The sequence below is a fragment of the Phacochoerus africanus genome, chromosome 8 (genome assembly GCF_016906955.1).
Source record: "Phacochoerus africanus isolate WHEZ1 chromosome 8, ROS_Pafr_v1, whole genome shotgun sequence".
In the NCBI taxonomy this organism is placed as follows: domain Eukaryota; kingdom Metazoa; phylum Chordata; class Mammalia; order Artiodactyla; family Suidae; genus Phacochoerus; species Phacochoerus africanus.
The window spans coordinates 115,244,736-115,272,709 of record NC_062551.1 but is presented as its reverse complement, the minus strand read 5'-3'; the positions used below and the strand labels follow the sequence as shown (position 1 = coordinate 115,272,709).

General features: G+C 38.0%; 1 protein-coding gene across 3 annotated transcripts in view; it reads left to right on the top strand.

The window, feature by feature from the left end:
- Positions 1-24,460, top strand: part of TRAPPC8 (trafficking protein particle complex subunit 8) — an 89,973-nt gene extending 65,513 nt beyond the window's left edge. For all 3 annotated transcript variants that reach the window (XM_047794059.1, XM_047794060.1, XM_047794061.1), the window contains exons 21-29: positions 547-694; positions 3,674-3,770; positions 4,996-5,064; positions 5,157-5,215; positions 8,061-8,234; positions 12,222-12,323; positions 15,940-16,085; positions 22,542-22,631; positions 23,416-24,460. In XM_047794059.1, coding sequence (XP_047650015.1) covers positions 547-694; positions 3,674-3,770; positions 4,996-5,064; positions 5,157-5,215; positions 8,061-8,234; positions 12,222-12,323; positions 15,940-16,085; positions 22,542-22,631; positions 23,416-23,650 — 1,120 coding nt within the window. In that variant the 3' untranslated portion in view covers positions 23,651-24,460. The remainder of the gene's footprint in view (positions 1-546; positions 695-3,673; positions 3,771-4,995; positions 5,065-5,156; positions 5,216-8,060; positions 8,235-12,221; positions 12,324-15,939; positions 16,086-22,541; positions 22,632-23,415) is intronic.
- The last annotated feature ends 3,514 nt before the right edge of the window (positions 24,461-27,974 follow it).

Genomic DNA, 27,974 nt, shown 5'->3' with positions numbered 1-27,974 from the left:
GTAAAGATTTCAGAATGTGAATATCAAGGGGGACAGGCAGTAGAGTAGTGAGCATTCCAAGTAACTGTATATATTGAATGAAAACATTCAAGTTAGGAAATATAAACTGAGTACACTTAGCTTGGCTGCAGTGTAAAACATATGTGAAAGGGGAATAAACATTAAATTGTAAAGCTCCATTGTGGTGAGCCTTAAATGCTAGGTGAAAGTTTAGAATTTACTTGGTAGGCATTCATTAACTTTAGAACTGCTGTCAGAGAAGAGGCATAATCAAGACATGACTATATGACGATTATTTTCATGGATGGAGCAGAGAAAAAGCTTAAGAGTCAGAGAGACTAATAGTTTCCTTCCAAATTAATTAATTAATTATGAATAAAGAAGTGAATTAAAGTTAGGCTAACTAGATAATTTTACCTTATTGTGTTTGTTTTTTTATAGTGTAGATGGTCCTGAGAGTGATGAGATTTTAAAAGCTTTATTTGGAATTAGAGAATCATAACACAGAGTGGTTCTTAGGTTAAATTTGTAATTTTTACTCTTTAGTCACAGAATATTGAGACACACAGCAGTCATTTGTACCAGTCGATCTCTGAATGTACGAGCCACCGTCTGCAGAAGTAATTCTCTTGAAGATGAGGAGGGCAGAGGAGGCAATATGCTAGTCTTTGTGGATGTGGAAAATACCAATACTGTAAGTTGGTTTAAAACTAAATGTTGTTTTTAATTATAAGTATATCCTTTGTTTTTAATGATGGATTTTTTTTTTCCTTCACAGGACAGCAAAAGCTAGGAATTTAGAATTGTTCACATAGAACAGAATGTGAAAACATGTTAATTCTTGATTTGCTTTGTAATTTTTTTTTTTTTTTGGTCTTTTTGCCTTTTCTAGGGCCACTGCCATGGCATATGGAGGTTCCCAGGCTAGGGGTCTAATCGTAGCTGTAGCTGCCAGCCTTTGCCAGAGCCACAGCAGAATGGGATCCAGTCCGCGTCTGTGACCTACACCACAGCTCATGGCAATGCCAGATCCTTAACCCACTGAGCAAGGCCAGGGATCGAACTCACAACCTCATGGTTCCTAGTCGGATTCATTAACCACTGAGCCATGACGAGAACTCCTTGATTTGCTTTGTAATTTTATCCCTCAGTCTTTCAAATAAAAGAACATGGCGGCACTAACATATTATGTAATCATATGGAATATAGCCATATACACCAGTAATTCAACCCAAAAGAGACGTCATATAGTGCTTTCTACTCTCACCGTTGAGAATAGGTCTTTTGATGTAATTAAATTAAAAAAAATTTTTTTTAATTTTAAGTTTTTATTTTTTTTAAAGTTTCTTTGTCTTTTTAGGGCTACACCTGTGACATATAGAAGTTCCTGGGCTAGTGGTTGAATCAGCTGCAGCTGCTGGCCTATGCTATAGCCGCAGCAATGTGAGATCTGAGCCTCATCTCTGCCCTACACCACAGCTCATGGCAATGCCAGATCCTTAACCCACTGAGCGAGGCCAGGGATCGAACCCAAGTCCTCATGGATCCTAATTGGGTTCGTTACGTCTGAGCCACAATGGGAACTCCCATACATTATTAAATTCGGAAGTTCTATTAGGATTTCACATTGAGTGCTAACTCGATAACCCTTTACTTATACTTTTCTCACCGTACCATTTCCTTTATATTAAAGTATTTCAAACATTTTATCATTCTTGTTTTTGTCCTGTTAGTATCAGAATGAATATTCTTGAAGAAGGGAATAATATGATTAAATAGGGTTTTAGTTGAAATTCTCTGGCAGCTTGAGGGTTAACGATTCAGCGTTGTTATAGCTGTGGTGTGGACTTAATTCCTGGCCCATGAACTTCTGCATGGCACAACTGCAGCCAAAAATAAATAAATAAAGTTAAAAAATAAAACGAGATCATAGCTTCAGATTGACCTAGTTTAGATACCTACTTGAAATATTACTTATTAATTCTGTGATGTCCTTTTCTTTTAGGTTCATAAATTTGTAAGAATACCTCTTTTTAGGATGTTTAAGATCAGCATCAGTGTGCTGATGCTTTTGTGATCTATCCCAAAAATCAGTATTTGTAAGAATTAGAAATTTTTAATTATTTCAAATAGCTCTTTAAAAAAAAAAAATTTTACGAGTTCCCATCGTGGCTCAGCGGAAACAGATCCAACTAGGAACCATAAGGTTGTGGGTTCGATCCCTGGCCTTGCTCAGTGGGTTAAAGATCCGGGATTGCCGTGAGCTGTGGTGTAGGTCGCAGACTCGGCTCGGATCTGGTGTTGCTGTGGCTCTGGTGTAGGCCAGCAGCAATAGCTCCGATTACACCTCTAGCCTGGGAACTTCCATATGCTGCTAGTGTGGCCCTAAAAGGACAAAAACCAAAACAAAACAAATTTTTATTAGAATGTAGTTGATTTATAGTGTTTTTTCTCTACAGCAAGTGATCCAATCGTACACAGTTCCCTGTGCTGTACAGTAGGGCCCCATTGCCCATCCAACCCAAATATAACAGTTTTTATCCAAAAACCCCAAACTACCCATCCATCCCACTTCCTCCCCCTTCCTCACTGGGAACCACAAATCTCCCTTCCTTGGCTGTGATCTGTTGTTTTGTAGATAAGATCATCTGTGCCATATTTTAGATCCCTCAAATAAGTGAATATCATATGGTATTTGTCTTTTTCTTTCTGGCTTCCTTCACTTAGTATGAGAATCTCTAGTTCCAGCCATGTTGCTGCAAATAGCATTAGTTTGTTTTTTTTAAGGCCGAGTAGTATACTATTGTATGTATATACCATATCTTCTTAATCTGCTCATCTGTCAGTGGTCATTCAGGTTGTTTCCATGTCTTGGCTGTTTTGAATAGTGCTGCAGTGAATGTAGGGGGCGCACGTATCTTTTGGGGGGAGGGTGGGTTTATAATGATTTTTATTTTTCACATTATAGATGGTTTACAGTGTTCTGTTTTCTATGGTACAGCAAGGTGATCTAGTGCATGTGTCTTTTTCAAGGAAAGTTTTGTCTGGATATATGCCCAGGAGTGGGATTGCTGGATCATATGATAGTTCTGTGTTTAGTTTTCTGATGTACCTCCATACAGTCTTCCATAGTGGTTGTACCAATTTATATTCCCACCAACAGTGAAGGAGGGTACTTCAAATTAGCTCTTATTCAGGAGAATAAAACATATGCAATTTAAATAACTTTATGTATATTGGCTGTGTATTGGGATTCTTACTGTTTGGATTTTGCCATGTTGGGATGGTGATAAAAAGATCAAAAGAAGTAAAAAGGAAATGCTACAGTTTTGATTACAAATTGACAACAGATAATTTTCGATATTTTAGATACTGCCAATAGCTCATTATAATAGATCCTAATAATTGAATGCCTTTCAGTATTTAAAAATTTGCCACTGGGAGTGCATTATAGTTAAATATATTTCTGGATAAGATGACAACTGTTTTAAGAAAGTTTATAGAGGGATTTAAGTAACTTAGATTTCTAAAATATATATTGTTGATTTACAAATAAAAATTTCATCTTATGTTAATTGATAGTTACTTTGGTAGCATTGTCTGAATATTGATCTCTTGAATATTCAAGGTTAGTACTCCTGAATCCTAAATGATACTTATTTCTTTTGGATAGAGTGAAGCAGGTGTTAAGGAATTCCACATAGTACAAGTATCAAGTAGTAGCAAACACTGGAAGTTACAGAAGTCTGTAAATCTCTCTGAAAACAAAGGTTTGTGCCTTTTTCCTTTTTCATAATAAATTCTGATATTGTCATTGGTTATTTTTTTTTTTTTTACAGCATAGTACCAGAATATCATAAGATTGTTGATGCCTTATAACGAACTTTTTAAAGCATTAAATTGTGCTTTCATTACGTGACTACGTGACTGTACATACCCATCTTAATCGATTCTTTCCCATCTTTTTATTCCATGTCTTTTCTATTCATATATTGTTTTTTCTTTAAAAAAATTTAATTGTAAAACTCGTGCCTGAATACATGGTGATCACTGTAAAAATTTCAAACAGTACAGACACATATATTAGAATTGAAAGTTTCTCTTTGTTTCCTTTGCTATTGGTAGGCTGGTTTTTCTATGTACAGCCATACTTATATATTGACTGGCTTTTCTGTTTATTTCTATACTCATATAACATTCAAACAAAAGAATATGCACACTTGTAATACATATTGTCAAATTATTTTCCAAAATATTTCTATCAGTTTATCATCCTGCCAGTAATTATGAGAATGCCTAGTGCTTGTAATAGTGGATTGAAGCTGGCAAAATGATATTTGCTCTTTCTGGAAAGAATTATACAATGTATTTCAAAAGATAAAGAAAAATGTTTAACATCTTACCTAGCCTCACAATAATCTTTATTTTTTGAAATTTATACAAAGGAATTAATTCAAAATATGAGAAGATCCATATATTCAAAGCAGTTTATTGCAAGATTACGTGTAATAGAGAAAAATTGAGTGTACAGTTAAGCTACAGCTCAGATTATTTTGTGGTCATCGAGATATATTATCTTTCAAAATGTGCAATAGTGAAAAAATGCATCATACATAGCAAAGTTTGTTTATATAATAATATTGGTATAATCATATGAAAAAATACTGAAGGGAAGTAAAAAAATGATAGATTGGTGGAATTGTGGATTTTCTGGCTCCCAAGTTCTAGTTTTTCAAACTTTCTATTTATCTGTAATGTCATATGTATATGAATATGTATGTACATATGAATATATATTTCAAGAAAACTTAGTCTTATCCTTTTTAAGAGCTGAATGAGATTTGCTTTATTGAGATGAAAATGAAGTTTTTTTATTAAACATTTCTAATTGTGAATAAATTTCCAATTTGATGGAGGATGTCTGAATAATGAATTATATTTTACCATGCTATAAACTGAGAAACATCTTTGAAATTTTCTTTTTTCTCTTTCTAGATGCCAAACTTGCCAGTAGGGAGAAGGGAAAATTTTGTTTCAAGGCAATACGATGTAAGGAGGAAGAAGGTAAATCCATTTTACTTTCACACTTTCTTAAATGGTCATTTTATGTCTCACGTCAATGATATGATTAGTTTGTTTTTCCCTGTTTTTTTTAGTTGCCACACAGTCCCCAGAAAAGTACACCTTTGCAGATATCATCTTTGGAAATGAACAGGTATGCAAATAAGCACAGTAGCATCTGATTTTAAAAGTCACAGTTCTGTAATATCTTTTCTGTTTTGGCAAAAGATTCCTTAGTAATCTCCACGTTCTTTACTGGGTGAACATATCAGCTTTGTTGGGATTTGCAACTTGCCTTCATGCTCCAGAGCAAAGAGAAATACTACACGGAGTATACTATTTAAATTAGTTATTTACAGTAGTTTCTGGAGTTCCCCTCATGGCTCACTGGTAACGAACCTGCCTAGTATTCAAAAGGACGTGGGTTTGATCCCTGGCCTCGTTCAGTGGGTTAAGGATCTGTCATTGCCATAAGCTGTGGTGTATGTCGCAGATGCTACTTGGATCTGGCATTTCTGTTGCGGTGGCATAGGCTGGTACCTTCTCAGCTGCGGCTCCAGTTGGACCCCTAGCCTGGGAACTTCCATATGCCACATGAGATAAGTATAGTGCTTAGGGTTAAAAAGAAATAGAATCATATGAGGGAACCTCTTTATTTGGGAAAGTGGTCACAGTGGAACATGTAGATGATAATCCTCTGGATTTTGGAATATCATATGGTTCTGAGAACCAAATAATATGCTGGTTTGTAATTTTAAATGTATTGTTGTCTAGGGCAGTGTTACTCCCAACTTAATTATATGTTAGAATCACATAGAGAATGGTTTTCACACTTGGAAATAATATGCATATGAAGTCATCTGGGAATCTTGTTAAAATAAATGCAAATTCTCAATCAGTGGGACTGAATGAGACCTGGGGTTCTAAATTGCTAAAGCTCCTAGGTGGTATTGGGGTTATCAATCTGCACACCCTATTTTTTACATTGAGAATTTTTGTAAAAATGAAAGCTTTGCCTCCCCACTTCTAAAGTTCTGGTTCAGGAGTTCCCATTATGTAGCAGAAACGAATCTGACTAATATCCATGAGGATGCTGGTTCGATCCTTGGCCTCACTCAGTAGGTCAGGGATCTGGCGTTGCTGTGCGCTGTGGTGTAGGTTGTAGATACCACTCGGATCCCGCATTGTGGCTCTGGCATAGGCTGGCAGCTGTAGCTCCAATTCCACCCTGGGAACTTCCGTATGCCGCAGGTGTGGCCCTAAAAAGCAAAAATCAAACAAACAAAAAAATGAAGCCCTGGTTCATAATACTTTGGGTGGAATTAGGGAGTACACATTTTCATTCAGCCCTGCAAATAATATGAAGAGATGATCTGGGGACCTGCTTTGATAAATACTGGACCAAATTCCCTGTAGTTGTGTGCTGTTACTGGTATTATTTCTTCTTTGTGCTCTTCTCCTTGATATTTCCAAACGTACTTACACTTTTGTATTTCTGTTACTATTTGCCTTTGTCTGACTCACTCTTTGGACTCTCTTTTGATCATTTGAGGAAGCAGCTATTTAAAAATATCCCAGAGCACCAAAAATCCAATAATTCCAAAGCAAGTATGACTTTTGGAGATACTGTGCTTCCTGAATGGGTGAAGTTTAGCTTTTAGGACTTCAGTTGTTTTTTTGTTGTTGTTGTTGTTCATGTCTTTCTGAAAAAATTTAAAATCCCTAGAAATATCATCATGACCTTTAAATTATATTAAGGTTGTAACTTTTATTGTATTTGCTGTTAATTTTGAATAAGCACTCTGAAGAAGACATAAACAAAGACCTTTTCCCTTTTGATGAATCAGAGTAAACAGAACTTACTAAACACTACTGGTTAATGAGATAACTATGTGGACAATGGTTTCCCAGAAAAAGGTCACATCTAAGGGGGAAAATCTATATATTTATTAATATTTAATAATTAACTTGAAGCTTAATATCTACATAATATAGTTTATAATGCAGGAAATTATTAAGTGTAGACATTTTACTATGAAACACATTATTCCGTTAATAAAGTGAAGTCCTGTCCTCCATTTAAAAATCTTTTCTCTTGATCTCTCCCTTCAATTATAAAAGCCAAGTTAATGCCAGTAACTCCATTTGCATTTATTCATTGAATATCACCTAGTGTTACAAATATTTGAAGTACTTATTTTTTGTCTTAATTTAAAATTTTTTTATGGCTTCATCTGTGACATATGGAAGTTCCCAGGCCAGAGATTGATCCAAGCTGCAGCTGCAACCTATGCCACAGCTATGGCACAGCTGTGGCAACACCCTCTGTAGTGACCCAAGCTGCTGTAATTGGATTCTTAACCAAGTACTACAGTGGGAACTCCACTTAGGTTATTTTAGTAGTAAAAAAATAATAATTTCTTTTCAACAATTTACTTTTTATTCATTTCCTTCTTTCCTTCCTCCCTTCCTCCCCCTCTCTCTCTTTTTATAGTTGCATCTGCACCATATAGGAATTCTCAGGTTAGGGGTTGAGTTGGAGCTCTAGCACAGCCATAGCAACACCAGATCCAAGCTGCATCTGTGACCTATGCTGCAGCTTGCTGCAATGCTGGATACTTAACCCATTGAGTGAGGCCAGGGATTGAACCTGCACCCTCACAGAGACTACGTTATGTTCTTAACCCACTGACCCACAACGGGAACGCTCCATTCTCTTAGTGATACCCATTCATCCTACCTGGATACTCAGAAGGTCAACACTAATGTCATAGCAATGTAGATTATGATTTTGAAGTTTGAGCTTTTAAGATTGAGGGTAATTCATACCACATATTTTAGGGGTTCAAGTCTTAGGATGGCCTCCTTGTATTCAACCAAACTGATAAAAAAATTATTGAATAAGCATTTTGGGTGTATGTAACTTGTAGAAATATACATTTTGACAGGGTATATCTAATTGAAAACACTTACATAGACAAATGATTATCTTTTAACAGATAGTAAGTTCGGCAAGCCCATGTGCAGACTTCTTTTATCGAAGTTTATCCTCTGAATTGAAGAAACCACAAGCTCAGTCTTCTCTGCATACAGAAAAACAGTCAATAGAGGATGCTGTGAGATTAATTCAGAAGTGCAATGAAGTAGATTTGAATATTGTTGTATTGTGGAAGGTATGTGTTATTAAATTATTTCAGCAAGCCTCACTTGTACTTGATTCTTAAGCTGAAGATTAAATGTAAGCTCTTGCTTATATTTTTTCTACTTAAAATTTCCAGTTTCAGTATTAAAGTTACTTTGTGACTTCTTTAACAGTTTAAATTCATTCAAATTAGGTGACTTTCTTCTGTCTTATTATTACTTCTGAATGCTATTGAGAATATTGTAGATGTGATAAGTGCTATTTTTACTTTTTGGGGAGCCACACTCATGTCATGTGGAAGTTCCTGGGCCAGAGATCAAATCTGAGCTGCAGCTCCAGCAACGCCAGATCCCCAAGCCACTGTGCTGGGCCAGGGATTAAACCGGGGCCACCGCAGAGACAAGCCAGGTCATTTAATCTACTGCGCCATAGTGGGAACTCCTTAAAGTGCTATTAAACTCTTTATTGTGGGCATTTTCAAGCTCTGAAAAAGGAAAAATAGCACTAGGAACCTCTGGGTATCTATTATTCAGGAGGCTTCAGTAGCCACTAATTTGTTGCTGTTCATATTTCATCTTTTCCTTTTAGCTCCTTTCTTTTATTTCTGCCTTCCTTTATACTTTGTTGTATTTTTTAATGATATAATATTTCATATGTAAATACTTTTATATGTACTTCTAGCAGATGAGGACTGTAACCCCACCATATTATTATCTCACCCAATTAAGAGTAATTTTTAATTATCTACTTGTTGGTCTTTAATTTTTCTAGATTATTTGAAAATGTCATTTTAATTTTTTTTTTGTCTTTTTGCCTTTTCTAGAGCTGCTTCCCGTGGCATATGGAGGTTCCCAGGCTGGGGATCCAATTGGAGCTGTAGCTGCTGGCCTACGCCAGAGCCACAGCAATGCGGGATCTGAACTGCATCTGCAGCCCACACCACAGAGCCACAGCAACGCCAGATCCTTAACCCACTGAGCAAGGGCAGGGATAGAATCCGCAACCTCATGGTTCCTAGTTGGATTCGTTAACCACTGAGCCACGATGGGAACTCCTCATTTTAATTTTTTTAAAAAAATTCAAATACGATCCACACATAGCATGCTAGAATGAGTTTGTTTAAGCATTGGTTTTCTCTAAAGTTAACTATAATACAGAGGAGATTTATTTTTCCCAGCATGCCCATTTGTAGCTTAGTTTGTATCATTTGTTTATTTTTCAGAAAATAATTTTACAGTGAAATTTAGGATCTTCCTCAGTGATATTCACATGAACTATGACAAGTTTGGTTTTGTGTTGTCTGATATAAGACCTAACACACAGACGTACTCATAGTAGATGAACAGAACATGCACTTTAAATTGACTCAGATGTTCCAGATTGTTCTTTTTACTAAACTGCACATTTTTAAATAAGCTCTTTTGAGAACAAGCTGGCTTTGTGAGTTCTAATAAAACTGCTTAAGCAAATTGGTACTTTTGTTGATTATAGAGGTGAAGACATTTAATGTTCAAAAGATGAGTATACATTATTAGCTTGATAATCCGATGTTCTTGAAGCAGAGAATCAAGAGGATCCTATTTTCAGGCTCAGTAGCATTGTCCCCCTTAATGTAAACCAACCATCCACTAAATAAATGTATGATAGACATTTGGCATTTGTAACTGTCACTCCACAAATTCCTGCTACATAACCATTTTTAGTGTTTCTGAGACAAGATTTTGAGTAATGTATGCTTTATTCTGTACTCATTGTTGAGCCCACCGTAACCTTGGGGTGGGGGCAATTAGGTGAAAGAGTTAATCTCTTGAAAAAAAATCACCCTGAATAAAAACCCATTACTAGTATTGCTGATCATATGAAGAAGAAAACTACCCAAGGTTGTGATTCTCCTTGGTTAGGAAATGGAAATTTGAATAGATTATAGAATAGTGTATTAAGTTTGGTAGTGGCTAGGAACTATGATAAGTTTATTATTCAACTCATTTGAGAAAGTGATCAGTAGATTTTCTTTAGTGAAGTCTGTAGGTAATGCACAAAGGACCCTATTGAATGAAAATTTGACAAGTCATTTAAGTTGTGGAGTGGGATGCATATGAAGTGTAGTACTCTAATAAAATATGATACAGGAGAAAACTATGAGCTTGGACAACATTCTTGTAAAATGTAGTTGGAAAGAGGATATAGTACAACTCCTAACCAATCTTAACCAAAAATAAATGTTGGGGAGTTCCTGTTGTGGCTCAGCAGTCACAAACCCGACTAGGATCCATGAGGATTCAGGTTCCATCCCTGGCCTCGCTCAGTGGGTTAAGGATCCTGCATTCCTGTGGCCATGGTGTGTGTAGGCCGGTGGCTGCAGCTCCGATTCGACCTGGGACTTTTTATATGCCACAAGTGAAGCCCTAAAAAGACCAAAACAAACAAAAACACTAGGTTCATAGTGAAAAACCAAGCCTTTGTGCAGGGAACACAGTGCTTTATAGGATTATTAATGACAGTGGGTGACTTTTGCTCAGTCTTGTGAGACCACTGGAAAAGATAATTGACCTGTCTCAGGACCTTACCTATTAGCTATAATCCAAAGGTCACCCCATCAGGTATTTAACTTGTACATTTCTGGGTTGTGTATGGATGGTTGCTGAGCTGGCCCTGGGCTGTGCTGTGCCTTAGTGCAGCCCCTCTCCAAGTGTGATCCATTGTCATTCATCATGAGAAGTATTGAAAATAAACTTTTATGAACTTTCGTAAGGATTTTGGCTATTTTCTGTTTGTTAAATCTGATAGTAAAAAAAAATTGAGCTTGTTAAAAAAATGTAAGCATTCATATTTGCACAATGTGACAATAACCATATATTAGAGCCATAAGAATTTATTTTCTCCAGGACAGAAGTTCAAGGAGTTGGATGCTGGCATAAGTGGTGTTTTTTTTTTTTTTTTGTCTTTTTTAGGGCTGCACCCACAGCATATGGAGGTTCCCAGGCTAGGGGTCGAATAGGAGCTGTAGCTGCCAGCCACAGCCACAGCAATGCCAGATCCAGGCTGCGTCTGCGACCTACACCACAGCTCACAGCAATGCTGAATCCTTAACCCACTGAATGAGGCCAGGGATTGAACTTGAAACCTCATGGTTCCTAGTCGGATTTGTTTCCGCTGTGCCATGACGGGACCTCCCATAAGTGTTTTAATATAGGTGAAATCAGTTCACTCTATAGAAAGGGAAGAGCCCTCCGGCCCCCCAACTATATGCACTTAAATTTAAGATAGCCAAAGACATGGCTTTTCCACTTACAGGATTTATGATTATATTCACTGATTTTGCTCTACTACGTGATTAAACCATGGTTGCATTTCAGAAACAAGACCATAAGAAAAAGCCGTTTACCTGTATATTGGCAGTCCAGTAAAGAAAAGAGCTTGCATTATGTAATGGCACTATTCTTTTGGACTGGTTTCTTAAGCAATCTAGAGAAAATTGGAAAAGATTTCAAAACGTCTCTTGGATATCCAGGCCAACTCTTTTCGTTTGTTTATTTGTTTGGTTGGTTTTTGGCTATGCCTGCAACATGTCAAAGTTCCCAAGCCAGGAATCAAACCTTTGCCACAGCAGCGACCTGAACCGACAATTCTGGATCCTTAACCTGCTGCACCACAGGGAACTCCCAGACCAATTGTTTTATATTGAGGCAGAGCAGATTTTGACAGATGCTTTATTGATTGAATAAAAGAATAAAAGTAGAAATGCTGGAGTTCCCTTGTGTCTCAGTGGATTAAAGATCCTATGTTCTCACTGCTGCAGTTCTGGTCATTGCCGTGGCATAAGTTTGATCCTTGGCCCAGGAACTTCCACTTGTGGTGAGTGCTGCCAAAAAAAGGAGGAAATGCTGACACAGCTATGAGTATTGATGATTAATAGATATTAGCCATAATACCTTTACTTTCCCTCAAATATTGCATTGGTTATTTTTGAGTTTACTGCCAGGTAGGATAACATTTTTTTGTGCTTTTTACCTCTTAGGCATACGTAGTGGAGGACAATAAGCAGCTTATTTTGGAAGGTCAGCATCATGTTGTTCTTCACACTATAGGAAAAGAAGCTTTTTCCTATCCTCAGAAACAGGTAATGACCGAATTTGCTGTGGGGATTTCCTGCGAGCTTGTGCAGTTTTTTGTTTGATTGTTTTTTGTGTTTTTGAAGCTTTCTGTTTGTGCGAGCTTTTATATTGGGATTTGAGTTGGTGTTGGTGGCAGAAGGCTGATTCAAATTAGAAATGAACATAAATTGATTTTAAAATTCACTAGTGCATTTTGTAAGAGTATTAAGATGCTTTTGTGATCTTGGAGTTTCCTAAGATCTTTATTGAATTTAGAATTCATAGTTATTAAAAGAATTGATTTGCTTGAGAGAAAGGGAACCATATGCTCTATGTTACCTTGTTTATAGTTTAACAGGCCCACATACCATTTCAGAACTGTAGGGGTCCTATCATACAATGTAAAGGATGGCTTCTGGAGTTGTGCAACAGCTGGTAATACCGTTTATTTTCTTATTTTTCCTCAAATACTGTTTAATCCTACTAAAAGTTGTTAGAGTATATATAAATAAAATTTAAGGACATTTAGTCCTGTGATTCAAACAGTGACCTTGTATTGTGTTTATAAATAATGGGTTTTAATTTTCAAGCTTTTCTCCCTATTATTTTTGATGACTTTTATTTTGAAATAATTTTCAAACTTAAAGAAAAGCTGCAAAAATAATATTAAGGACTCTGTTATACCTTTCACTCAGGTTTACCGTTGGTTAACATTTTGCCTTACTTGCTTTACTATTCTTTCTCTGTTCATGTACATATTAATTTTTTTCTAAATCATTCTCAAGTAATTACTCCCAAGTAAATTGCAGGCACCTTGCTTTTCTGCCCCTAAATACTTCATTGAGTATTCCTAAGGACAAAGACAATGTCTTACATCATCACAAAAACCATTAGTAAAGTCCAGAAGTTTAACATTGGTACAGTACTCTTATATACAGTCCATATTCAAATGTCATCAAAGGCCTTGGCTGTAAGACTTTGTTTTTTCCCATCAAGAATTCAGTCCAGGATCACGCATTGCATTTACCTATCTTGTCTCTAATCTGGAACAGTTTCTGAACCTTTGTCAGTTATAACATTGACATTTTTGAAGAGCACTAGCCAGTCGTTTTAATGTAGAATAATACATCTTTGGATTTACCTTATGTTTCCTCATGATTAGATTAAGATTATACGTTTTTGGCTGAAATACTACCTAGGTGATGCTATGTCTTCATTGCTATATTACATCAGAAGGAACATGATATTAACTTATCCTATTATTAGTGATGGATCATTTGATTAAGGAGGTGTCTGCCTTTTCTTCTCAATAAAGTTACTGTTTTTTCTTTTTATAATAATAAGTAATAAGGTGGGGAGATAATTTGGAACTATGTAAATATCTGATGTCTCATTAAAGTTAGGTCAGTAGTTTTAGCTTCCTTTGGTAATTCTGTAATTTGAATCAAAGTTTACTTTAGTGATTACTAATGGTAATTTTCTGTTAGGTTTGATGAAGATATCAAATTTAACCCCAAGTCTATTTCTTATTTTTAAGAAAATTCTTTTTCTCAAACTGGTTTAATACAAGAATCCCTAGTTTTAGTTGTAAATTGTCATATTTTGATCATTTAGAATATGTCAAAAAGGCAGGATTAGCATTTAGAAAATGAAACAGTGTTTTCTATTAAATTTACTCTTTTTTCTTTTTATGGCTACACCTGGGGCATATGGAGTTCCTAGGCCAAGAGTCGAATTGGAGTCACGTCTCGGGCCTGCACCACAGCCACGGCAACACAGAATCTGAGCTGAATCTATGACTTAGACTGCTGCTTGAGGCAACGCTGGATCCTTAACCCACTGAGCGAGACCAGAGATCAAACCTGCATCCTCACGGAGACAAAGTTGGGTCTTTAGCCTGCTGAGACACAATGGGAACTCCAAAATTTACCCTTGTTATAGTCCCATTTTACTAAAACAATGTAGGGCATATCCTTTTTTTGTGTGTGTGGGGGAGCATATCCTTTTTTATTTCTCTGTATTTCACCTTTGAAGTATTTTATGTTCTGTTCATATGATTTACTGGGTTGGGAGATATAGCAGGTTCATCATACTAAGAGTAATATATTGGACCCAGAGGCTTTCAGATTGATGATGTAGTTAGTGCAAATTACTCTCATAACTTGATAAACTTTAGCTTTCTTATAAACCAGCGGTAATAGTATTACATACCTTGGTTCTCTTTTGGTGGAACTGTCTGTCATAAGGTTGAGTCAAGTACTTATTGTGAAACTACTGTACCAATTGTCCAGTGTTGATTGTGAAAATACTTGTTGCTGCTTTTAAGCTGAAAGAGAGGGAAACTCTTCATTGTGTGTTTTTCTCATGGTAAGTGGTATATAGAGCTTTATTTAGTATAATTAGAAGTCCCCCAAAATAGCTTGTTTTTCTTATATGATTTTAAACAATAGTACATTCTTTGAACTTTTTATTAAAGTGTAGACTAGCTTATCAACTTTCACAAATTGAAGAGCACTCCAGCATAACTAGGACCCAATCAAGAAAGAGAACATGACCAGCACTCCAAAAGTTCTGCTCTTGCTCTCTTCCTGGCATGAATCTTCCCTCCTTCAGAGTGAACCTCTAGTTACTTGTCTCGCACTCATAAGTCAAAAGCACATTTAATTCTTGCTTTTGCAACTATAAATCAAGGGTCCGGAAACCTTTTCTCAGGAAATCCAGATAGTGAATATTTTAGAATTTGCTGGTCAGAAGGTCTTTGTCAGAAATCTCTTGTTTGGAGTCCAGAAGCAACCGTAGCCAGTGTGTAAACAATGTGTGGATGTGGCTGTGTTTCCATAAAACTTTCTTTATAAAAAAAGGAGGCAGGATGGATTTGGCCCATGGGGTGTAGTTTGCCAATCCTGTGTATAGATCAGAATCTAACTAGGCTAGCAGAAAATTAAAAATCAAAATATTCTAGATGGTGAAGGAAAACAGAGAAAAAAATAACCAAGAAAGAAACTAATAATAATAGAAATGGGACGTTATTCTCTATTTTTATTTAGATGGCAGTGATATTTATTGAAATGTTTACAGTGTGCCTAACACTAGCTATATTAAGACTTTTACATACATGTTAACCTTCAGTTAATGTAGTTGAGGCACAGTAATCTGTGAAACTCAGCAATCCATTTTCAGAAATGAAATTCTAAAGCAGTTTTGGTCCTTTAACTGTTAAAACAGATGCTATGCAATTGAATGTCTGTAGCCTAAGTAGCAAGCAATTTTATTAGATGAGAACCATAGCAACTTTTGAAATTACTATTATCGTGAACCCCTTTTTACACATGAGGAAATTAAGTCTTAAAAGTATTAAATAACACAGCCAGGATTAAAGAGCTAATATGTGAAGTTGCTGGATTTCAAGTCTAACCCCATCACATAATAGAGAATGAATAGTAAGTGATTATGGATCCTAGTGTCTTTATCCTTGATTGTATTGCATATGATTCTAACTGGTTGTTTAAATAACAGCAGGAAAAGTATTTTTCATGCTTTACCTTTATCTCTACTAATTTTAACTTTGTTTGTACATGCTATTCTTGATTTTAACAAGGCAGTGTTTTTATTGTCATGTATTTTTTTCTTTTCTTTTCTCAGGAGCCACCAGAAATGGAACTATTAAAATTTTTCAGGCCAGAAAACACTACAGTTTCTTCAAGACCATCAGTAGAGCAGCTTTCTAATCTCATTAAAATGAGTCTTCACTATCCAGAATCCTTTAATCATCCCTTTCATCAAAAAAGGTTTGAGATATATTTTTGTTAAAAGTTTTAAACAGCAGGAGTTCCCATTGTGGCTCAGTGGTTATTGAACCCGACTAGCATCCATGAGAATGTGGGTTTGATCCCCGGCCTCGCTCAGTGGGTTGAGGATCTGGCACTGCTGTGAGCTGTGGTGTAGGTTGCAGACATGGCTCAGATCCCTAGTTGCTGTGGCTGTGGCTGTGGCGTAGGCTTGTGGCTATAGTTCTGATTGGAACCATAGTCTGGGAACCTCCATATGCCGTGGCTGCAGCCCTAAAAGACAAAAAGACCAAAAAAAAAAGTTTTCCACAATACACAAACCTGTGTGTACATGCACACAGAGACACACAGACTTATTTTGACAATGGCAGTAACCTAAATATTGAAGAAGATCCACTCTAGATGGATTTTTAGATTATTTTTATATTTCAACTATTTTGAATTCTTCCCTGAGTTTTGTATGTATCTCCTGATGCATGTATGTTGCCTTATCTAGGAGTTTACTGATTTATGCATCCCATAAGTAGTATGTGGGAGTTCCCTCTACTCATACCTTCACCAACACATTGTATTGTCAGACTTTAAAATTTTAGCCTTTTTAAGTTATTCTGAAATACGTTTGGTCTTAAATCTTTATCCAGGTCTTAATTGTTCTGTACTTATCCTGTGCACTTTTGACTCACAGATGCACACTGGGATCCCTGGGAAATTGAAGAACTACAGATGCTTTGGTCCTGCTCCCAGAGGGTCTGATTTGATTGGTTGAGGGTGGAGGCTGGCCATCCAGATTTCCTAAAGTTCTCCAGATGATTCTGATGTGCAGCCAAAGTTGAGAGAAAAATTGTTTTATTCCTAGTGAACCTGTCTTGACTTCACATCCTTCCATAGACAGGCTTTTTTTTTTTTTTTTTTTGGTCTTTTATCTTTTTTAGGGCTGCACCCAAGGCATATGGAGGTTCCCTGGCTAAGGGTCGAATTGGAGCTGTTGCAGCCACCCTACGCCACAGCCACAGTAACACGAGATCTGAGCTGCATCTGCAACTGATATCACAGTTCACAACAATGCCAGATTCTTAACCCACTGAGTGAGGCCAGGAATCGAACCAGCGTCCTCACGGATACTAGTCAGATTTGTTTCCACTGAGCCATGACAGGAACTCTGTAGACAGTTTTTGTTCATTTGTTTGTTTGTTTAGGGCTGCACCTGTGGCATATGGAAGTTCCCAGGCTAGGGATCAAATTGGAGCTGTAGCTACTGGCCTTCACCACAGCTCACAGCAACACTGGATACTTAACCTACTGACCGATGCCAGGGATCGAACCCACATCTTCATGGATACTAGTGACTTTTCCACATGATTCTCTTATGGTAAAAAGTGTCATAGAATTTAGGCAGTGCAGAGAAGTATGTGAAAGTGGACAGGTTTGATCAAACTGAAGCAGAGTAGTGGGTTACAATAGAGCATCACAGAATCAAAATTATGCATGGAAGTATGAAAATAAGGCTGGTTTGAGAAGGACAAGATATGGCAGTTTTTTCCAACTTTGGCTGCACAATAGAATCCCCTGAAGAGTTTTTGAAAATCATGATGCTCCAGCCAAAGTCTCTGGGAGTAGGACCCATGGCATGTGGAACTTCCCAGGCTATGAATTGAACCTGAGCCACAGCAGTGACAACTTTGAATCCTTAACCACTAAGCCACCAGGGAACTCCTGGGTGTCTGTATATTTTAAATAAATCCTCAGGTGATACCAGATTGAATCTGTATCAGTTACTATTGCCATGATAATGCTTTGTGGTAAACCCCTCCAGAATTCACTAGCTTACAAGGCACTTATTCCCACACTCATGGGTCTGCAGGCCAACTATGATTTGGCTGAAGCTCTGCTTCAGGCTGTGGGTTGGTTAGATTCATGTCTTTGACACATATGTTTTGGGGTCAGTCCACACGGGCAGCAGCTACCTAGGATGTGTTCTTCTCATGGCATATCTCTGGAGTACAAAAAGTGAGCTGTATCGCAATAGTACATTTAAGGCTTCTGTTTGCATCAAAATCATTTATAATTCCATTGGCCAGATAGCCTCTCCTTCACAGTCAACAGTAAAATCCACAATCCCACAGTAGGAAGGTAAGGGGAGTGAGTAACTGCCAACGTAATTACAGTTACCACAGTAACCAGGATTGAGAATCAGTGAAATAGAGAGTTGAGTGAGTGGGCATCCTTATAAAACTAAAGATCAGAAGTGTAATTGAGTGAGACAGCTGGAGAGTTGGAGATAGTTGTCAGAGAGTAAAGTAGTATTTCAGAGGCAGTTATTTAAGGTGACTAAAAAAGATTTGCAGTTTCATCATGGAAGTTACATGGCTGAGTTTTGAATAGTACTGGTGGTTGTGGAGGTGACAGGTCAGGGTTTGAGAAGGAATTGAATGAGTCATCCAACTTGGGAGGGAAGTTCTCCAAAATAAAGACAGAGATCAGGGTTGAAGGAAAGAAAGCAAACTCATGCAGAAGCTTTTTATAGGTGAAACTGAGAAGATATGGAAAAGAAGCCTTGAGCAGTTGTCCTGTCTAAGTGGTATGCCTGCTTGGCAGACATATTAGAGGAAGCAGAGGGTTGTGAGTGTGTGTGTGTGTGTGCGCGCGCGTGCGCGTGCATGTGAAGCATCTTTACCTCATCCCTCCCCGAATCTCTGCTGTACTGATTTACTACCACTGGTTTTAGTTTGTCAATATGGGGATAGATAAAAAGAATAAAAACCTTGGAGTAGTTTATAACAAGGATGGAGGTGTTTTTTCTGGGTGTGATAGGAGTGAAAAAAATGAAGAAGTGGTATTAGCTTCATTAACAAGACATTCTGACCTGAGATGTGGAAGATGTTGGAAGAAAAGCAGCATCTGCTATTGAGAGGACTGTAGAGGAAACTGTGTACTCAGCCAGATCTCAGTGGAAGCAAGATGTAGAAACATGAAGAGGTTGAGGATTAGTGGCATGTTCTTAGTAATGGAGATGTGGGAGGAATGGGACAGGAGGAGGTTTGGTCATGGCAGTGGAACACATGGCAGCAGAGGAATGAGATTATAGGAAACAGTAGGTGACCAGAGATAATGAATCATACTGGGTTTAGCTGCTGTGGCATGTGAAAGTTCCTGGGCCAGGGATCATACCCTCACCACAGCAGTGACCCAAGCCACTGCAGTGACAACGCCAAGTCCTTAACCCGCTGTACCACAGAAGAACTCCCTGCCACAGCTCCTTAAAGTCAGAAGCCATATTAGTTAATGTTTGTGGAACTCTTGAACTTGTGTTAGGCACTGTTCTCAGCACTCAGCGTATTTGATCTTACTGAGTCACCACAACAAACCAAAGAGGTAGATATAGCTATTTTTCTCAGTTTACAGTTGAGAACACTGAGGTACAGAATTATTGAGCTGACGTTTAAATGAACCCTTGCATCTGACTCTGGAACTCATGCCTTTAATAATGCCACAATTTAGCGGCAGTGCGTCAGATTAGCATTTTTACAAAGGCTTTTGTATTAAGCAGTGGTTTTCAAAATGTATTCCCAAACCAGCAGCAGGGGAGCTTGGGCTTATCAGACACAATTTAGAATAGATTTACAAGGAGATCCTGCTGAATAGCATTGAGAACTTTGTCTAGATACTCATGTTGCAACAGAACAAAGGGTGGGGGAAAAAAATGTAATTGTAATGTATACATGTAAGGATAACTTGATCCCCTTGCTGTACAGTGGGGGAAAAAAAAATTCTTCTTCTTTCTTTTCTTTTCTTTTTTCTTTTTCTTTTTCTTTTTGGTCTTTTTAGGGCTGCACTTGTACGGCATATGGAGGTTCCCAGGCTAGGGTTTGAATTGGAGCTGTAGCTGCTGTCCTACACCACAGCCATAGCAATGTGGGATCTGAGCCGCATCTGCGACCTACACTACAGCTCTTGGCAATGCCGGATCCTTAAACCACTGAGCGAGGCCAGGGATAAAACTTTCATCCTTATGGGTGCTAGTCAGATTCGTTTCCTCTAAGCCATGACAGGAATTCCAGAAATGTAAATTCTTGAATCAGAAACCCAGGGTGTTGGGCCCAGCAGTCTTTTTTTGAACAAGCTCTCAGGTGCATGGTGTGAGGACCACGAGTCAGGTATGAGAAACACCCTGTATAAAGATTGGATTGGAACTATATCTAGTCACTTATGATGGAGCATGATGGAGGATAATGTGAGAAAAATAGTGTATGTATATATATGTGTGACTGGGTCACTTTGCTGTACAGTAGAAAATTGGCAGAACACTGTAAACCAGCGATAATGGGAAAAAATCATTTAAAAAATAAAAATAAGATTGGATTATATCAGAGTGAGAGTCTAGAAGTTGTTAGCATAAAGCAGGAGATGTGATGACTTGAATTTGTAAGGAAAGTGAAGATTGAGTGAAAGACCAGGTTCCAGAGCTATGTGGGAGACAGAATTGACAGGAATTTGTGAAAAATAGTAGAAAATTGGGAATGGGGAGAGGCAGGCCGTAGCCCCCACTCCTACTTAAATACTTGGTATGATGCCTAAGGCTTGCTGGGGAGAGGGGTGAGCTCTTCACTGAAACAGTGCATGGAGGAAACAGAAATGAAGGGCTAGGAAACATCCAGATGTTCTCATTTCTTCTCAGACTAGAAGCATCTAGATGAAGCATGGAGAATTTGAGGCCAAATGGGAACAGAATAGCAAAGGTCCTGAGGTTTTGCTTTTGGTTACAAATGATGTGATTGGAGTTTAACTTAATGAGGTACTCTAGACTGGAAACCTATTTGGTAGTCCTTGTTGCCGTCCTTTCCTTGTGAGAAATTTGTGGGGGAAGTAAGGGCATATCATCAGTACAACCTAAGGATAAGTTTTTTGAAGTTATTTTAGTTTTTGTTTATGGAAATCTGTTATTTGCAGTATGGTTTGGAAAGTATTTCTTAGCAAGAGGATATAAAATTTCTGAAAGCATAAAATACATTATCTGGGCAGAATTAATAGTTATTTAGTGTGAGCTTATAAGATTGTTTTTCTTTTTTTAGTTATCTCTTTATTCTTTGTGTTAATAGAGTAAAATATTTTAAATAATAGTATGTAACCAGGCTTCATTTGTGCATAGATGATGTTCATTTATTATGTCCTCTATCTGAAATCTGCACCAATCTGTTCATGAGTTCTCTTCACGGCCTGTCCTTCTCCTATGCTTTAGTGATTTATTAATTACAAAGTGAGATGGGAAATTAGGTTAATTGAGCAAATCTGTTTACTTGAAAGGACTTTCCTTATAACTTGCTTTGCAGAAATAACTCTCATATTCTTCCAAACATGATGGCTTTTATGCAAATTTGACAGAAGAGCAAATGTCAGTTTAGGCCAGGTGCTCAAAGTAATTTTCAAGAAACATAGAGAAGACCAGTTGGCGTTTTCATGATTTTTTTTCTCCATTGATCTTAGTTGCAATTATTTACTTCAGGTTTTTATTTTAGGAAATAACCACTTAGAAACATTTTGGTTATTGTTAAGGTGGCGGGGAGGAAGGAGGAAGAGGCTGGAGCAGTGAGATCGAAAGCAGGGTTTATAGACCAACAGAGTGGCCAGGAGCCCTGAGCAAGTAAAAAACTCAGGTTCCCTGCCTTTGGGAGAGAATCAGGTTTTATAGGCAGGGGGTGAGTGTGCTGAGTTCTACAGGTCTGAGATGGCAGTTGGAATCATGGTATACAATTTAACTTTGTCCTTGGGGCTGTCTTTGTCTTTGGAAAGTCAGCCACTTTGTGGGCCTGGTTGTTTTGCCTGTGGAGGTCTGATAAGGTAGAGAGACTGCAGGTGGGTCAGTGAGTCATGCAGACATTCTTTTTTAGGCCTTTATTTTAGTTTCCACCTAAGAGTTATTTTTTAAGATTACCTGTAATAAATGGAAATAAAATAGTTTGTGGATGTGTATATTTTGGTATTTAGTATTCAGGCATTGTATTAATATGTCTTACTTCTTGTTTATATGAATAATTTTGTCTTGAATGATTTTATAACTCAATTTTTTTCCTTTCTTGAATCTAATTGTTTTTGAGGAGCTATGTTGTTAGGTACTCTTTAAGTTTTATTTTCAATGGAGTTTCCTTTGTGGCTCAGCAGTTAATGAATCTGACTGTCATCTGTGAGGATGCAGGTTTGATCCCTGGACTCGCTCAGTGGATTAAGGTTCCACCGTTGCTGTGAGCTGTGGTGTAGGTTGAAGACGCTGCTCGGATCCTGTGTTGCTATGGCTGTGGTGTAGGCTGGCAGCTACAGCGATGATTTGACCCATAGCCTGGGAACCTCCATATGCTGTGGGTGTGGCCCTAAAAAGCAAAAAAAAGAAAAAAGTTATATTTTCGAGAAGGTTTTTTTTCCTTTTTAATACCCTGCTAACCATTGTTTGTTTTTTTCCCATAGCCTTTGTTTAGTACCAGTGACCCTTTTACTTTCCAATTGTTCAAAGGCTGACGTTGATGTAATAGTTGATCTTCGGCATAAAACAACAAGGTAAAGATTTATTTAGGGCAAGTTTGTTTTGTAGTTAAAGATTGATTAGGAGGCAGTTTATATTTTGAAATTATGCAAATAATTACTTACTATGGATAGAGAAAATTTACTCAGGCATACCCTGATTTTTTTTGTTTGGTATTACAGAAGTATTAGAGAAGAGTTACAGAGGATTGTCTTAGCATTTCAGTAGTGACAAAATGGAAAGCAATGTCCAAAAGCAGCAAATTATTTTGGCCTGACACAAAACTTTTATGAAAGTGTATTGGTAATAAAGAATTCTAAAATTAAATATCAGCAAGTTTGTGATAGAAGGGTTTTTTGTCTTGTTTTATGATTTATAAAATAACAAAAAGATATATAGGTCCATGCCTTCACATCTGGTACTCCAAGAGCTGAATGCTTTTTGGAATTCAGAAATTTTTGGATTTTTTTAGAAAAGCAATGTGAAGTGTATACTGATTGTTATTGTATTACGTATGGATAACCAAGTGACTAAGAGCTCAGGTTTGAAGTCAGGTTCCATCATTTACTAGCTGCTCTTATGAGGGTGAAATAAGATAATTCATCCTTAGCATCATGCCTAGAACATAGTAACTGTTAATAAATGTTAGTTATTATATAATAATAGCTATTGCCATTACTGTTATTATTAATAAACAGCTGACATCATAAAATAATTTCTAGAAATAGAATTGCTAGATGAAAGGGATGTGTTATTGAGACTCTGGGGAAAATGTATGAAGCAAAACATCTTCCAACTTACATTTTCCTCCTCCTTTAGCCCAGAAGCATTGGAAATCCATGGATCATTTACGTGGCTTGGACAAACACAATATAAACTTCAGCTTAAAAGCCAGGAGATTCACAGTTTGCAGCTGAAAGCATGTTTTGTCCATACTGGTGTTTATAACCTTGGAACTCCCAGGGTATTTGCCAAGTTATCGGACCAAGTCACAGTGTTTGAAACAAGTCAGCAGAACTCCATGCCTGCCCTAATCATCATCAATAATGTGTGACAACTTACAAATTTGTACCGAGATCCACAGGAATCAGTTTTATTTTACTGAATGGGTTTTACAGCAGTATTTGAAATATCTAACTTGTTTGAGAGGTTGGTATTGGATCACTGCAAAATACCTTTGACTTGTCAATGTGTTGATGGTGCAAAGCACGTTGGACTGATAATACTTAAATTCTTTTTTTGTATTTCTTTAAACCCTGGTAATAATTTACATGCTCATAAACAGAATTTCAACATATCCATGCACCTTATTATGCCCCATGTTAAAACCAATGTCTAAATCTGCTGTTACAACTGAATGATGGTATATGAACCTTAGGGGATGATTTTGAGGAAGAAAAGGCCTTGTTGGCAATACTCCTGTTAAGCCATTAGTCTATAAATTCCAGCTTTACTGTGAAGTTCTATAGAGTGTTAAATACAAATTTTCCTGTCTTGCTTCACACAATTCTCTAAAATCAGTTTTGAACTTTGGTTATAGAGTCTTCATACTTCAGTATCTGGTGGTTCCTATGGCTTATACATAACTTTGTAAAAAGAAAAAAATTTTTTTCTCCTTCGAATATAGTTTTGGGAGGAGTTTGACTCCCCCCTCCCCGCCCTCATTCATCTCAGCATAGAGTGCACTATTTCACAATATGGGATTTTTGTCGTTTAAATTATCATATTCTTTATTATGTAACTTTAACAATTGAGTTGATCTGTTTAAAGTATAAATCTACTCAAGTTAATTAAGCTTTTCAAAAATGTATTATATTTATAACAAATGTACTGTAAATAGAATAAAGACATGCTATTCACTGTATAGATTTATTAGATGCCTTTTAAAAAAAGTCTGAGAACTTGATATTTTATTTATTTATTTATTTATTTATTTATTTTGCTTTTTAGGGCCACACCCACAGCACATGGAAGTTCCAAGGCTAGGGGTCGAATCGGAGCTACAGCTGCAGGCCTACACCACAGCCACAGCAATGCTGGATCTGAGCTGTGTCTGCGATATGCACTATAGCTTATGGCAATGCCAGATCCCCAACCCACTGAGTGAGGCCAGGGCTGGAACCCGCATCCTCATGGATACTAGTCAGATTCATTTCCACTGCACCATATTCTTTATTTAAAATATACACCCAACCATATTATTATAGCAGGTATTAGAGAACCAAAATCCAGGAGAAGAAGGTCTAGAGAGATGAGATTTTCATCTTGGACGGTTTGCCCACTTAGAAGAAGCAGCTGAGAGGCCAAGACTGCATTTGATAGGTATAGGTCAGAAGAAATAACTGCAGCTGAAGCAAGGAGACAACAAGGGTGGAAAGGAGACCAAGAAAGTTTATAGAAAAATACATATTTCAGTGAAAAAGTTTCGTGTATTTATGTGGAGTCCTAGAAAGAGAAGATAGAACAGAACACTGTAGAATCTGAGAATTTTCCAAGATGGACATCATGTTATAGATCCAAGGAGTTCAGTAAATCCCAAACAACATAAATAAAAAGGAACCTATACTCAGATGCATCGTCATGAAACTGCTGGAAATTAAAGACAAAGGGAGAAACAGTCTTGAGTACTGAAGACAAAACTAACTTGAGCCATAGCAACAATTCAACCAATAGACTTCTCAACAAAAATAACAGAAGCCAGAAGATAGTTTCTTTCAACCCTTTGAAGATAACCCTACAAACGGCTAAGCCTGAATTCTAAACCGCAAGAATACTTTCAAGGTTGGAAGTGAAACAAAGAGATTTTCAGACAAATGAAACCAGACTGTTTATTGCCAGGTGTCTGTAGGATAATAGTGTCTGGCTAAATCTAAATCTTTCATTCTCCAAATGAGAATACAAATCAATAAGAAGAGCAGGTGGAAACCATACCTAGCTCGTGCTTGTAGCATAACTAGACAAAGAATACTACACATTACGTGCACATGGAAAAATTTAGCCTGAAATTCCACCTGCCTCTCTCAAGCATCTATGACAAGCTGTTGAAGAGAGTGGAGGTGGGGAAGATAGGAATCCAGAAAGACACTCTGGAAAGGAGTAAGAGGAATGGGGCGTAAGAGTGGACTGCACTTACTCTAAAGAAAGAGAAAGTCATCCTAACTGTAAAAGTACAAGACATCGGATAGATGAGAACTCTGATGACAAGCAAGGCACTTGAGGCTTTGCAGTGGAGCCTTGTAAAAGCAGCAAGGAACAGGGCCCATTTATCACACAGCTAAGGAAATGCCTCCTAAAAGGAATTACCTTATCAGTAGGCTACTTAGAAGAGGGTTGAGTATTTTGAAACTTGTGCAGCCCAAATAACTTTCAGTTTCAAGTGAAATTCTTCCATTAGAGATTCATATCCTTAGGCCTGACTTCCAGAAGACTCCATTAAAATGCAGGTGCCTGTAGGTACCCTAATAGGGTACCCTCATCCATCTGTAAAATATAAGATTTTTCAGGAAGGCTAAGAGTGAGGCAAGACTAAATGGGACACAGAGTGGTGTTTAGGAGGCAGGTGAGGCACGCTGGTGGAGGGGCAGGGATTGGTGATTCCGAAAGAGGAGGGGGTAGGATGGTGAAGAAGAACTTGACCCATTTCATAATTTTGCTTAGGGTCAACCCTAGAATTATCGGGCTGTAGCTTTTCACCTCAGCACCTCAGAGGAACGGTTTGCATATCATGTGTCGTCTGTCCCCACCTCTCATGATTTTGTTTTGATTTTTAAACTGATAGACTCAGCTTTCCTAAAACTTGAAACAGTTCTTTCTCCTCAGATGCGGAGGCAGCGCATGAATTAATTCTGCGGTACATGGTGGCAGGAAAGGACACATCTGATAACTGGATGTTTGTGAAGGGCCAAAAAAAAGTGGTATTTTTCTTGCACGTGAATGAATGGTCTGTCTGAATAAACATTCCACCAGGATGTAGTATAAAACAATTTGAATCTTTTGAAGACTATTGCTAATCTGTTTCTTAGAAAGTCTGCTCTCAAAATAACTTGAACTAGAGAAGGGATATTTGGGGGCAAGAGAGAACAATAGGGAATTTTAATGCAAAGCACAGACAGAGGAAGGGAGGTTTCCATCCTGGAAAGTGAAGGGCTGCCACCGGAAGCTGCCATGGTTTTTAAAGTCCACATCCCATCAACCCTCCCAGGAAACTGCACAAAAGTGAGAAGAGATCAGTGAACCCCACTTTTCAGGTTCAGAAAGACTGCGGATTCAAAACCTGGGCACAGAACAACTCTTGAGAGCAGGTTGCTGGTCTATGCCTCTGCTACCGCTGCTCGTGCAGCAGGTCTCACGTGGGTCTTGGCGCCTCCGTTCCTTCCGCCCTGTGTTTTGGAATGTTTGCGGCAAGGTGGAGAAGGTGGTCACATCTGGGCATGAGTATTTTCCTCTTGGAAGTTTAGGGCCATGGGTTTATAAAAATGTCCTGCAAAGAGAGCAAATTTGAGAGGGAGAGGGAGGCATAGTTATAGTGTGTCCTGAAACATGTTTACAACACAGTTGAGAGCCAGTTATTAATATTCAGGAATTCTGTGAACACAAACCCTGCTGAAGAATCCAATTACATAAACTTACAGCTAAATACAGTATATTCAAAATGAAAGTACTACTGAAAGTTCCTTGCTTGCTAAATATTTTGCTGTAACTTATGTTACCAGAAGGGGGACCCCTTCCAGGGCCGAGAGTGGCTCTTGTGTAACACCCAGAAATGAACTGCCGGAGGAGATACCTGTACTGACAAAGCCAAAGACCTTATTGGGAAAGGCCACTGGGGGTGCAGAGCAGCAGGTAAGAGAACGGGAGGATGGCTCTGCTGCAGATTCCGGGATTATGGCGTTGGGTGGGTTTAGTCTTCTGGGTTGTCTCTGGCCAGTCATCTTGCTTGTGCCCATATTTGGTCCAACTTGGCCCTTCGTGCTGCCCCGAACATCCCTCAGTCAGGATGGATTCTGGGGTGAAGGTTTCTGTGAGGTTGGCAGGACATATCATGGGCTGGGGTCTTCTCCTTCCTCTTGGACCCTCCCAAATTCTTCCTCTTGGTGGCAGCTAGTTAGTTCCATGTTTCTTATCGAGACCTCCTGTTGTGAGACATCTCAAGCAAGCATTATTGTGCCTGGTCACAGCTGGTGGTTTTGGTCAATGGTTCCCTAACACACTGTGGTTTGTGTCTATTGTGTCTGGGATGGGGGGGCGGGGCATGGGTGGAAAGGGTTACTACCTAGTGGGATGCTGCCACTCATCTCCCAACTTTGCATTCAGTCCTATCTCTTCTCAACTCCGCGTTGTCTGGCTCTGGTAGACTGAAACTGGCCATAATGAGAACT